At 38.0% G+C, this 14,440-nt stretch overlaps 1 protein-coding gene across 4 annotated transcripts in view; it reads right to left on the reverse strand.

Moving 5' to 3' along the window:
• Nucleotides 1-3,602: 3,602 nt before the first annotated feature.
• The window catches only part of SCUBE1 (signal peptide, CUB domain and EGF like domain containing 1), a 188,750-nt gene continuing 177,912 nt past the window's right edge, over nucleotides 3,603-14,440 (reverse strand). For all 4 annotated transcript variants that reach the window (XM_057370558.1, XM_057370561.1, XM_057370560.1 and 1 more), the window contains 4 exons: nucleotides 13,347-13,544; nucleotides 11,787-11,939; nucleotides 11,262-11,341; nucleotides 3,603-10,152 (listed from right to left, as the gene is read on the reverse strand). In XM_057370558.1, coding sequence (XP_057226541.1) covers nucleotides 10,000-10,152; nucleotides 11,262-11,341; nucleotides 11,787-11,939; nucleotides 13,347-13,544 — 584 coding nt within the window. In that variant the 3' untranslated portion in view covers nucleotides 3,603-9,999. The remainder of the gene's footprint in view (nucleotides 10,153-11,261; nucleotides 11,342-11,786; nucleotides 11,940-13,346; nucleotides 13,545-14,440) is intronic.

Here is a 14,440-nt window from a genome sequence, read left to right on the forward strand (position 1 = left end):
GAAGATCAAAAAATAGTTGGATTTCCAGTATTCCTTGACTGCTACCCTGAGTTGGAGCACATTTTTTGCTAATATTGTTGTGGTATTTGAGAAAAGACTATGTCTGCAGTGTTGATCTTGCCCTTTTTATATTGTCAAATGTGGAGATTAGACCACTTACTAGTCCTCCTGGAGACCTTGCTTACTGAGAAGGCCACCCTTCCCTCATTTCTGTCTTTGTCATGTTATGTAGTTAAGTCAAATTTTTTATTTACCTTAAAAAAAAAAATCAGTCTTTTTTCCTTAAACAGACCAAGGAGGGAAAGTGGGGTGTTTTAATTTCTGCACAACAATCATGCCCTGTCCAGAGACAAGGGGAATGTGATCCTGTTCGAACATGAGATTTATGTAATCATTCTGGTCAAGTGTAGGCAGGAGCTTTCTCACTGCTTGTTTGCACTTCCACCTCACRTTGGGTGGGAGTTTTGGCTGCTGGCCATCTCTCTGTGGTTCCAGGCTGTTTGGGGGTTTTGCAGGTCTGGGCATAAACTCCAAGTAATAATAAGACACAGTGAAAATCACTGAGGTTAAGAATAGCCTGTAMGTGGGCTCTTCCCTGACTTTGTCCGGCAGTTATGTAGACATGGTCTTACTCAGCTGCTGTGCTTGGCAGCTTATTTTTTTTTGCTGGTTTTCCTCAACAGGAGTAATTCCTGGAGCAGGGAGTGGGAGCCAGCACTCACCATACTCTGATGTAGATCACCTGTGACACCAGAGCCATAGCCCAGAGATTCCACTGTGTGCCTCTCATGAAAGCAAGTGTTTGTGGATAATCTTTGTAAAGAAAAGTCACCACAGTATTTTATTGATTGTTTCCTTAGGAAGAGTGACTAATTTACAGTGCCTGAACAGTGCAGTCCTTACTCAGGCAACATGCTTGTTAAATTTAATGGGTTACTTTACATAGGTATTCACAGAGAATGCAAAAAGGTCTCAGCAAGGCTCACCTTGCTAGCACTACCCCAGGCTAAAGAAGATTTAAGCTCCTGGCACTATCCATACAGARCTGACCCATGGAGCTCTTGACCCTCTGTCACAGCAGGCCCCATGACTTTATCCACCATCACCACATTTACTTCCCACCCTGCAGCAGTCTGTGGCAGAAATTTATCATGAGTAAGCAGATGTGAAGTAGCATTTGCCCCCAACAAACACAACTACAGTTTTTCAAAGTTTTGTGAGTCTGACAGTTTGTGGCTTTATTCTAAATGTTTATAGCCATCTCATCCAAATAGATCTAATGTGTATTCCCCACTTCATATTCCTGTTGTTTAATATTAGAACYTTCCTCTTTGACAACATGGCAGGGAAACCTCTTTAACAGACGTAAGGATATAAGGGGCAGAAGGGACCTTAACATGATTGTGAAAAGGAGATGAAGTGATATATTTTTGGTGCATTTTACAATAAACCCTGTAATATGTTATAAAGAAACCTTTTGCTTTCAAGTCAACAGYTTTCTCAATGGTAAAACTAGAACTTTAAAGCATGGAAAGCTGAGATAGGGGCTTAGATGAGAGGAACATMATTTGCTGTAAATATTTCATCATAGCTGTATATATGAGTTTAAAACCTCAGAAAGGTTTGTAAGAAGGCAGAATGCATTCTTCTGCATCAAAATAGCAATTATTGTGTATACATTTTGCTTGCTTGCTTTGTGGACAAGTACAATTTTTGCAATACCCACCTGTCAGCTAGAATCTATCAAAGGCCTTATATGAGGTCTCTCCCATACCCTGGCTACCATGTGACAGTGAGGCTGGGCTGTCCTGTTGTGTGGCTGGATGGACACCCGAGTGAGGAGGGGAACCCACGTTTTGGTCTTGGAATGGGTGCCCATGTGAATGTGGAATTTGGAAAGAGCTCTGGAGAACACCCTGCAGGTGGATTGAGTGATCTTAGCAGGTTGGACTAGGCTTCCTGTCTAGAAGTCTGGCAAGAGATCAGTGTGTTAAGGATAATAAACCAAACAAATTGTCTGGCACAAACAACACTCTGAGTGTTTTCCCCAAGAGACAGATTTACTGCATTTAACATTATGCACTCACATAACATGCACTGACTAGTGCAGGTGACCCTCTCACTACTCATGCATGGGGTTGGAGGGAGGCTGCCCTCACACTGGGGTACAACAATGAAAAAACATCTTTCCAGGCAGCTCCAAGGATCCTCTGTCATGTCCATGAAGGCAATCCCACATGCTGCCCCTAGTCCTGAGGCATCCTATGGCACCTCCACAGCCACTGCTGCAGTTTTGCAACAGCTSAAGGCTTACACGGTGCCTTCAGAAAGGCAGATCCCTTCTCTTCCCTTTCCCACGTCTTTAAGCATACTTAGCATGCCATCTAATATATTTTATAACAAAGTCAGACCATGACTTAGCAGTACTGTTGTACACACACAATACAAGTGAGCTGYAAGTGATGTTATTCTACATATTAAGAAGTGTTTTTGGAGTGTAGCATATCTCATGCTGTGCATCAGATCGATTGGAAAAGACCTCTGAGACCATCGAGTCCACCTGTGWCCTAACACCACCATGTCAACTAGACCTTGGCAATGAGTGCCACATTCAGTTTTTCCATGATTTTATCAGGCATTGAAGTGACACTGACAGGCTTGTAGTTTCTGGGGTCCTCCTTCCTTGCCCTTCTTGAAAATCAAGATGATRTTTGCYAGCTTCCAGTCAGCTGGGACCTCTCTGCATTCCCATTCCAGATTTTGTTCTTGAACACAGAGACTTCATGGCCAGTAATCAGCTTAATCTCCAATGACCTTTAGAGTTCAGCTTTTCTGTCTTTGATAGGCGCTGACTTTTCTTGCTACTTATTTAAAGCTCTGAAGCGATAAAGACAGCCAAGTGCCATTTCATATGGTATGTCCGTAGTGTAAAAGTGTTGTGTCTTCTTGGGATGCAATGAGGATAGCTACCCATATTACCTGAGTGAATTACTACCAGCTGAAAAAGGCATTAATTGATATTTTGCAGCCAGTTTTGTTCTGCCTTTCAAACYTGCCAGACACCGAGAGTCATCAGTCATACTGAAAGTATTTATATAATTTAAATTTCTATAGTCAGCGAAGCTGATACTGTCACATCATAAATGCTTTCTCTTAGCAAGTTGAGCTGCTTATATAAGGATAGCAGCAGAATACCATGTGCTATGATAGCATGAGAGAGCCTCCTTCCTCTTTCTTCAAGGCTGCTCCTCTGGGGGGGACAAAGGGTACCTGCATGATCTATACATGGTAACAACCTGAGTTAGTTTAACAAAAAGTTATAATGTCCTGGAGGGATATTGGTGATGTGGTTCTTCACTGTAGACAGGATTTYTTCTTTGAAAAGCTCTTCTTGAAGCTTGTTTGAAAGGAACTAAACTCAGTGTCCCAAAAGCTCCTGTGGTTCGATGAGAAATAAAARGCTCTCTGTTGCTTAAGGATGAAAATTAGACCAAAATATGTGAATGCTATAAAAAAGAAAAGTTCTCTTCTTATTCTTGTCTACACTTGTGCAAGGAGCCTTGTCAATGTACACAAATAAATGGCAGGCAGGTGTATCCATTCCATTTTATGTTTATTATGAAAGTGATTTTAACAAAAGTTTTATTACATGCTTCRTTTTTAACTTTGACATAGAAATCAAAGCTATTAATATACAGAGGCAAAAGGAGATGTATTTTCTTATAAGGTACATTTACAACAACATTTTCTACTATAAATCTGACAATTGTTAAAATATTGGTAAAGCTTAGCACTGTATTTTATTTTCTAAGTATCAAATTTTGTACAGTTATTCACTATCCTTGCTCTAAACTATTATTGTACATTTCATATGGAAATAGCTGTTTGTACACAATTTACATTGGTAATAAAGCTTAGAAGTCCCAGCAGCATCTACAACAGTTTAGTTTAAAATCTCATTCCTGCGCAGTGGTTTAYGTGGAGCAAATTGATGCAGAAACCAGTATTACACTCCGTGTGTTTTCCCTGAAAGCCAGCCTGCCAGAAATTCCTGCTTGAACTGGTGAAGGACATGATCATAATGAATTTCATGCAGCTGAAATACCACTGACCTCAGTGATTTTGCCTAAAAAAGACTCTGTGATCTGATCCAGTGTGAGGTTTCATGACTTCCACTGCTCCATATGAGCATAGAGAAGGCTTTCTTGTCTTTCCACTATTCATGGGTGTAATCTGTTGAATTCCCTTTTATTTCTGAGTTTTGTGTTGTTTCTTATCCTAACAATGGAAGAAGAACCAGCACTAACTTTAAAATACATATTCTTTGTATGTTATGAAAATGGGAAGCACTTTAGAATGATAATCAAATCTGTTTAAATTAGCATGTTACATTGCTCTAGAAAACTCTTCCTGTGATGCCAGTGAGACTGAAGAAATAACAAGGTGTGCAATTCAGAATGATAAATCTGGCAACTGCTCACATCCACCCCAGTCTCCTAAAATATCTTTATAATCAACACGTTGAGTCCCTGCTGCTTTAAATGCAAATGAATGGCCTTTCTAACTTATAAAACAYAGAAAACAATATTTACAAAATAATTTTAATTAAAAAAGTAACAAAACCAAACTCTAAAAAAGATATTTTCACAATAATTAAAATAAAGTTTAATTAATCAAAGTCACTTTTTTCTAGATATTGAGAAAATTGAATTGCAATTGTTTGTATATCTTTAAACTTGTTATCTCTGCTCTCTGAATACAGATGGTTTAAATTATTACATCTAAAAGTACGTCTGTACATTTTACTCTTGTATATTACATATTTTATAGATTAAAAGCTTTATGATGAAAGAATAAATAAATGACATAACAAACTGGAATTGTATATATTCAGATACTTAGATGACAGTTTTTTGACGTTGTTTATTTCCCAGTCTGTTTTTATTCAGATGAGAGATAAAACTAGAGACTTGTCTGAATTCAAATCTCATGCTGAGGAGTAAGTTCACAGTACCTTACAGAAATTTCCCTTCTTCCATAAATTCTTATGGAAGACAAAAGTATTCMTTTTCCCAAGTGCTTACAACAGACTCTCATTCTAGAAAACAACTTCATTAAAGTCCCAAAGTACAGAGATTCTACAAGAACTCCTTCAGTTACTCCCATTCCTGTCAATCAGTGGTTTTAAACTACGAAAAAATGCAACTACTTGAAATCATGATATAGATGTTAGGAATTGTGTGTGTCACTCATTCCCATCACTAAAAAAATCRTCCAGACCCCTGAGGTGGCTAAGAAATTTACCTCTGGGTTCAGCTGAAGATTTCACTCCAGCTTCTTTTTTAAGAGCATTCAAAGGTATTTAGAGTCCAAACATGGGAACTGTCACAGAAGCAGGTGGTTTTGCTGTCAAACATCTGTCAGCAAATCCTGTATAAGAATCATACCACAATTTTGCTCCTGAATTTCCTAACCTGTTATCTACAAGATTAAAACTGGATGTGAGAAATTTGAATCTGTAGGGCAKGCTTATAAAGAAGCACAGGGTAACGTTTGACCGTCCTTTTGGAATGCTAAACACATGTAAAGGATGTTTTTCATGCATGTGGCAGCATCTTTGCTTTATGCTCAAGACAAGACTACMGGTGAGCTGTGCTCTTTAAAACCCACTGACAACTCAGAATGTGGACCCTCTAAAAGCCCTCTGACCAATCCCACATTTATTTAAGCTAGTCTAAAACTAAACTAAACTACACCTGGCTTACAAGGTAAGTAAAACTTTATTTCCTTTTAAGTAAGATTACTCTGGGATGAAACTGACTAGTCTAAATCCTAAATAGTCATAACTTTATTCTATGAGGGAAGCGCAAAGAAGGAAATAAATTTCTTTTGAAAAGTTGGTCTTTAGGTAAAAATCTAATGTATGATAGAGGAAGGAAGACAGGACAAGAAAGCAGGCTAAAAGAAAGACTTCAGGAGTTTTAAATTCCGTTTCAGTGAGCTAAATCTTCAGGCAGATTGAATTTTTTTGCTGCAGGCAAGATGCAGTGTGGCAGCAGAGGTGGCAACCTATTGAACAGGGAATSCTGACCCTCCCTTTATTCCAAAAACACACAGAGGCACCTTGTCCTCAGTGCTTTCAAGGCACAACTCAGGGCTTGATGAGCAACTTGTGATTGCTGCAGTGTCCTGGACTGCAGCAGGTGCGGGCAGTGATTTGGTGGCCTGTGAGAATGTTTAAGGATGATTCACCACCACCTCACTAAAAATAAGTGCAGTATTTAAAGCAGAACAATAGGCTTAAAATGTTAAGTGCTGCAGGTGCAGCTTTAAGAATATAGGCATTTACAAACTGATAATAAAGAGCTCTGTGCCACAGAATTGGGCWATCACAAATGGACACTTCTTTCATCTATCTGTAATAACACATAAATGTGTTGTTGCACCTGTCATACAGACAATGTGTAATTCTGTAAGAACAGATATAGGGCTGCATATATTGATATGTTCAAYTGCAGTATTTCATATTCAGGGTAAAAAATAAAATTTTATATTCAGCCCCGTTCATGAATCTGGTTTTCTTTCTCCTTGTATGGTTTTTGATTACCAAATGTGTCTATRTCTTCTCTCTAGAAGACATTCCTTGCTGTGTTGTTGTCATGTGGTAGCAACAGGTTCTCTGGTTTTGACAATGAAGGCATCCTTCTATTTGGTGACTGTAACTATAAATCTACTATRAAAGTCAAAGCATTTATAACTTATAGAGCTGATATAAAAGTTCTGTGCTGTTCTATGAATCAACTGAAATCAGTCCTTTATATCACTTKTCATTACTTATTTAATTAGAAATTTGCACATCCAGGAGCATTTCTATGCAGAGTCGCAAGCATTCAAACCAGTTTCATTTTCTAAATATATCAGGTATAACCCCCCTGTATGTTCAGAAGCATTTAATTGTCAGCTTCTGAAGGTTAAACTATTCTCTTTCCTTCAGTGCCTTCAGCAACACMAAGACTGTGTTTGCCATAGAAGTCCACAAGTGCCTTGTCCTGCTGTGGCTCTGGGGAATATGAGCTCACACTCATTCTTGGGTTGTCTGTCAGGATGAAATGAACAAAATCCTGGTTTTGTGCAGTGTTGTTGTCAGTCAGGGCAAGTGGTACCAGAGCCAAATGAAACTGCTCACACCTGTATTCATCTCTCACACCCCAAGGTCCCACCACCAGTGGCCARAATTGGGACATGTGCCTCTTATGGTTGCTCTCTGGCACTGGATTTCCCATGGAGCTAAGAACCTGGAAAATGTTACAGTGCTGCCAGTGGATTCTGGACTCTGGCATCAGCGTCATACAGTGGTATTATGTCCAAACACGTTGGTTGTTAAAAAATTTAGCAAGGATTTTACTAAACTCAATGTACAGTACCAGGTTGYACAGTTTGCTTACTGAAGTTTGAAATACTGAAGATTGCTGTAAATCATTTGCCAAATGAGGAAGTTATTTTTCTCCATATTTTTCATATATTTTCCTTCATATCTTTCCAYAGAATGGCTGCAATCCTGACCCATTCTAATGGATCTGAATAATACTCTGAATAAACTATCAGACTGTGACTATTGCTTGGCTGAAGTAGTTTTTTAGCTATACACTCCTTACATAATTGAGTACCTGAAAAGAATTTTGCTTTTTAAACTATTTTTGGTATAAATAACTACTGTTAAAGAAAAAAATTCATTAAACTTTTTTTTTAATTCCAGGCACAGAGTAAATCCAGGATTGATGAGATGTTCTCCCGTGTTCACCTTTAACAACCCTTGGTGAAGAATAAATAAAAGTAGTTTTAATATCTTCAAGAAAAAATTAGGTCTAACAGCCTTTAACAAAGGACTTTTATGGAGAAGGTACATTTTTTAACAAGGGTTAAAGTATATATTAAAAAAAAGCTCATCAAAGATCGGGGGTCCATGAGTGGAAAAAAAATGAATTGCTAAACTATAAGTTTAGGCTGTTCAGGCATAGAAAGAAAAAAAAAATTATATTCTTCAATGGAGAAGGAAAGAAGGCAAGTAAAATTACAAGATGGCTAAGTAGGAAAAACTCAACAGAATACTTAGGGTGTCTCTTAAAAATTAAGTATTTAACAACTTGTAGCCAACAGAAACCAACTCTATAAATTTAAACAGTACTTGCTCAAAGAAAAAAAAAATGGTTAAGAAGATAACCAAAACCACCCCTAATGTATGTCTTTGAGAACATTTAAAGATGTGTTCAGCTACAAGGCAGACAGGCAAAAAAATGCAGCAAACCAAAACTGTGTGTTAGTGTTTTTCTGAAAGGCTGCTGCCAGGAGTTTTAATTTTTCCTTTTAATAAACTTGTAGAATCAGAAGGGAAAATGATATACAAGAGGAAGAGACTGAAAAGGAAAGAGGCCAAAATACTAATAAAAAAAAGAAGGGTCCTTTCTCATTTGAATTAGCTTCTGTGCCAGGAAACAGCAGGAAACACAGGATTTACCATCATGGCAAACCCACTGTTGCTCTGTGAGCAGGGCCTGAGCRCAAGGCTAAAGCTCTCCTGCAGTCTCTGTGCTTGATGGGCACTGTGGCTACAAATCTGGATAAAACRGAGTGCTAGGTCTCTGCAGACACAGCACCTGCCCTCCAACTCCTCTGCAAAACAGTATCCTGTTCCTCCCGAGCCCCTGAAGTCTTGGTCTGAGACACAGGTGTGCTCCCAGTGTTTTAGAGACAGCAGGTCCAACAAAAATCCCTCCTTGCTGAGCTCCTGTCACACGTGTTGTCCTGATGTAATTGGGTTGGTCTGCATGTGGAGGGGTCCCAAGGAACAGGCAACAGCTGACCCTTTACTGGATGGCAGTTGCATCTTAACTGATGCTATTTTTCCTAGAATAATTTATATTGAAAGAGATTGTCCCAGAGTAAACCATTATCCAGTATTAYGAAACCTCAAAAGGCTTCAGTTTGGTGTTAATGGAAGTGACAAGCACTTGGAGAAGTAATTTAATCATCTACATGAAATTACATATAGATATGAGTAAATAGGGTGTGGGAGTAAAGATTTAAGCATGAATAATATTTACAGTAACTAGAGATAACATTACTAATGTACCCACAAATAGAAGTATATATTTATATATTTATATATCGTACTTAATTAGATGCTCTCTTAATGTAAAGAAAATCAAGACTACTAGTGTTGTTCATTTCTCACATATCCTATTGTAAATRTCTTTAAAGGGACCAACTGATGCATAGAAATCCAGAACTAAATCTGTTTCAATWAAATAATTAACAGTGGCAAACCTCTGAAGAAGTTTAGAAGAGGACAGATAAAAACATTAGGATATATTAGGGCATGGGACTCAATCTCACGTAATTCATAAAACAAAATTATACATGTGGTTTTTTTTTTTCTTCTTCTTTCTTTTTTCATTTTTGATTTCTACTTGGACAGAGGTTCCACCAAGCCACAAATGAGAAATAACAAAATTTAGATTGTTTTGTTTTCTTCTAAAAATTCAAATATAAACTTCAAGTGCAATTCAAAATCCAAATATCATTTATACTACATACTTCTTTCTACAACAGAACTTTTCTGCAGGTAGTTTAATCATATTTGAATAGATTCCTCCTTTCTTTGACAAAAGTTATTGTTGATGAAAAAGAAAAAACTAGAAAGAATATTTTTACACAGTGAAATTTCAAATGGAAAGTGAGGATCCACCAGTGCAGACACAAATTTGGATCTACAACTAGATGCACTCAGGGATGCACGATTTCTTTTTTTTTTTTAGTAAGAATCCCATTCTGAACATTGACTTTTAACAATTATAAAACATTGTAGGTGATTTTCCGTAACAATTGAGAACAAAGACCGCAAAAAAAGAGCCTTCAGATCAGGAAACTGAAGTTTCTACTATGGAGGAAAGAAAATATTTGACAGGAATGCAAAGTAACCAAAAATTGAATACCACTAGACTATTTGTATGGTCGTAGAAATCTGGAAACTTTTGATCGCAGTAGCTTTATAAATGATCTTGGAAACATTTCTTTTGACTCTTGTGCTGTGTACTTGAAATAGTTTTGTGGATGTGCCAGTACATCAAAGAGAGCTTTAATCAGTTTCTTGTCCTAGGGAAGACAACACAGATATGTTAGAYAGAAGCAGGATTTGGGTTTAGTGTCTGCACAGTTTTCAGAATTGAMCAATCAGATCTATTTTGCAAAATTTCAGCCTGGGTAAAACAGTGTAAGGAAACTGCTCCATGTTGCTATGGAATTTTAAAGTGATGAATCTACCTACTGTGCTGGATAGTTTTTGCAGTGCTCCTGGCAGGTCCTGCACTGGGAGGGCAGCACCAAGTTAATCACAAACTGCAGATGTTGGGCATTAAAACTGCAAACTYTCCCTCTGACCATCCTTCCAGCCTCTTCCATGCTGCTATCCAGGCCCTCCCTCCGCRGCTGGGACACAAGGCTGGGAGACAMGGCTGTTCTTCAGTGCTGCTGAGCTTTCTAAGAACCTTCTCCTGTACCTTGGTAAAGCCTTGACTGAGAGCCTCAGCTGAGCTGTGCCTGGCACTGTCCCTGCAGCAGGGACCTGAGCAACCCAAAAGCTTGAGTGAGAGAACGGTGCAGCACTGGGCAGGGATGGCCAAGGGAGCCTTCATCAGCTCCTGTCCTTCCAAACCCTACATTTACACAGYTTAATTTTGTCCCCAAAAAGCCTTTTTTCAGTTTTAGTAAGTTAGTTGTTACAGTTGTTGCTTGTACCTTTGGAAAACCATTTCATAGACAGTTTTCAATGCTATATTATAGTTATGTCTTATTGAGGGAAGACAGTGATTTAGGTAAATACATTTTTTAATGCACAGGAAACTTAATGAATCATTTAAACATTTAAATGCCAGACTGAGGCTGAAGAAGGTTCTTCAAACAATAGGTTCTTCATTCTTGGCTAACTGATTTTTCKAGCAAACAATCTCATTAGTCATATTAGCACACATTTAATTTAGTTCCTGATTCCACAAAGGCCATAAGTGTTTAGTGCAGCTGAGTTGGAGTTTATTTTTGGGCTGCTCCAAATACCAGCATAAACCTCAAGAAGACAGAGAACTGAATTTGTGGTGACACTTGAGCTTTAAATATGACGACTCTATCAAGGTAACAAAAACTATTTTCGGAAAATGCTTAGAAAAAGGAATTCTTGGTTGGCCTCAAAGACAGAAGAMATTTCTTACCTTTAGAATTTCTTGATGGTTTTCTGATGCATATAATCGGCCATCTCGAACAATGTCTTCTATTAGTTGTTGGTAATCCTCTGAAAAATAAAGATCAGTCGAGTGACTGTTTGTGACATCCTTTGGGGGGATAATAGCCAGGATGTGCTAGACCTCCTCTTGAAGACAGAGCTGAGAAATTTTGTATCCTCTTAATTACTCATTGTCTCTACTCAAATTGGCTGTTGCATCCTAATCCAATCACCTTAAAATTCTCTAATTCTTTTCAACAGTAATTATGAATTATCCCAATAAATAGTAACATCCTCAAAAAAATCTTCCAGATAAMAATGCTGTCGTATCTCCACTTTAGAGCCAATTTTAAAATTAATTAATTAATTAAAAATTAATTCACTGGACTAAATCTGAGTCACTTACAGTTTTTCCTCATTCTTCTGTCACTGTAAGCAGAGTAAGAGAGATTCTAAAGGAAAATTTTCTGTAATTCAAATATAACACAGAGATGAAGAACAATTCCATTCTCACCATCATAAGTCACATAGGGGACCTGAAATCCTTTGCCACTGTTTCCTTCATTTGATTTGAACTGAATCCACAGTTTCCTCGATCTTGAGGTAAATGCAATAGGTCTCTCATAAGTCTGACATGTTTCATATGTAGTAATCGAAGTAGGAGAAGCTAGAAATAAAGTTAAATTATGTTCTTTATAAAATTTTTGCACCCTTCCACATCTAGAGGTCAGAAATGTCAAATTCACAAGACACTTCTCAGTGGACATATTCCTGAGAGCAGAAGGTTTTTGTGATARAATGCATGTAGTCTTTAGTTGCCTGTAAGGGGAAGTTTTTCCACAAAGGTAATGGGAGTCCCACAGCAAGAAGCTTAAGCAGATGGTAAGATATATTTTTCATGTTTATAAAATTACTATCAATATGATTTTTTTTTACTACTCTACCATCGAGTTGCAGAGTTCCCATATACTTGTCCCAGATAGGTAAGAACAAGGGAGCTGCATGGCAGGCAGAYATGGCAGTCCCTCATATGCCCAGTTTGGGGAGTTCACCTGATAGCAAATAACTMATCAGAATGCAATGCTTGGTGTAGTAACTGTGACCAAAAGACTGCCACACACTGGGGAGACACTGACCCACAGAACAGTTAACCTGGCTGTGAGGAGGTGATCAGTGACAGCCAACATGCCTTCACTAAGGGCAAATCATGCCTGAAGTGTAACTTTACCCTGATGTGACWGGTTTTGGTCACTGCTGGAGCCACAGTTTGGGGTTAGAAGGACAACTTGATGTGTTTTGCTATATTAAGTGCTTTGCTTTTAAAAAGATCATCTGGACAGATGTAATTTCCTTCCATCTACAGTGACCAGGTGTCCTCCTTCTGATATGCAGAAATGTCAGTACAAGGATAAAAAGTTGTGAAAATTGTTTTAGCAAATAAAATACACCATTTTAGTGAGTAAAATACACCATTTTGAACCAAAATTCCATATAAACAATTGCCTTTCAGGTTTGGTGCTTCTTGGAGATTTAGCAGCAAATCACCGTAAGGATGCCTACATCCTTCATGCAAAAGAGGAGTGCATTTCACTGGGATCTTAACTTCAGAAGCTGTTGAATTAACTTTTTAAGCAAAGACACTATGTACCCCCTCCACTCCCCAGAAAGGTTGGATAACTCTGGATTTCTTGAGGATGTCAGTTGTACCAACCCACTGCCAAGATTCAGCAACAACTGCAGCATACATATATACTTATAAAGGATAAGTGAGAGCACAATTTGTACAGGTTACAGAGACAGYTCTCCAGATACATTTTAGCATTGTTGACTTCTAGAGTGGCAGTGATTTATCCGGTGTGTAACTGGGAAAGASAGAAGTCATTATCTGCTTTGTGATTCAGACAATAAACTTGAATTGGTATCACCCTGCTAACTGTAMTTGGKAGTGTTCTGCTTTAACTTGCTGAGMCWCTTCATTCAACARTCCTTTCAGAAACACTGGCAGTCATCCCTCCAACGTGAACTCTTCATTCCATCAGTTTGCAATAAATATAATCTGTGTCTGGCAACTTACCACTTTTTCTCATTACTAAAACATCACCACATTCATCTTCAATTGGGAGAAATATCTCAGGCACTACGATGAGTATTCTTCTCTTTGGGGGTGGATTTATATTCCAAATGCATTCCACATTAGCTGGGTAGTCTCCAGGGTAGTTGGGTGATTCAATGTAGCCAGTGTAATCCCCCAGTTCTCCTCCACAGTGCTGGTCTGAGGAGAAACATAAATTTGCATTCATATCAGTCGATTAGCTAATTTGAGGTGTTTTTCTAGATCTGTCAAGAGCTAATCTAAACTCCTGCTTGTGGATTTAGAAAGGCACACATTCTCCAGCTTTAAAGGAATAATTGATCCAYTGGTTGCTCCAACTAATTTGCAAAACCTTAATCTCAGGTGCAGGAACTGATTCAATGCTCCATCCAGGCTGCTTTAACATTTGATTGAGAAACACAGRTAAATAAACATGATCCAGTTGTGGAGGTACTCACACAGTGGTTACCATGGATACCATGCTGACATGCAGAAGATGTTCTGCTTTCATTTATTTATATATTTGACCAGATTAAGCTGAATGAGTGTGCTGGTCCCAATAGCCAGCCATACTTGATTACAGATTTGCCTTGCTTCATCTTAGATTAAACCAGTTAATAAAGGATCTCCACTGATGGATCAGTTTTTATTTCTGAGTTTTCAAAACTCCTACTGAATTTGGCATAAGTTACTTGTGCTTGATCTCTTCAGGCTTACTCATCCACATAAAATTAGATATACGTTTAAATATTATTCAAGGTCAGAAATTGGCTTGAAAGCCGAGAGGATCTAAACCAGYAAAGTAACAAAGATGGTTTTATTTTACAGGAAAAGAATCAAACTTCTTCAAATTCCATACAAATATATCATTTACTCAAATTACATTAGAAATTATGAAGGGTTTAAAAGACATGGCACTTAATCAGAATAAAAACTTACAGTAGATCAGCACATGAATAGTTGGTTATATGACATTGCTTAATTATTACAGAAACATTCTCTTAAATTAGCATGGTAGAGATGAAAAAAAGCTTGCCTGAAATAATCAGTCATTTACAAAGGATCAAATAAAACTG

This window comes from Malurus melanocephalus, unplaced genomic scaffold, assembly GCF_030028575.1.
Source record: "Malurus melanocephalus ecotype Western Australia unplaced genomic scaffold, MMel_1.1 scaffold_128, whole genome shotgun sequence".
Taxonomy (NCBI): domain Eukaryota; kingdom Metazoa; phylum Chordata; class Aves; order Passeriformes; family Maluridae; genus Malurus; species Malurus melanocephalus.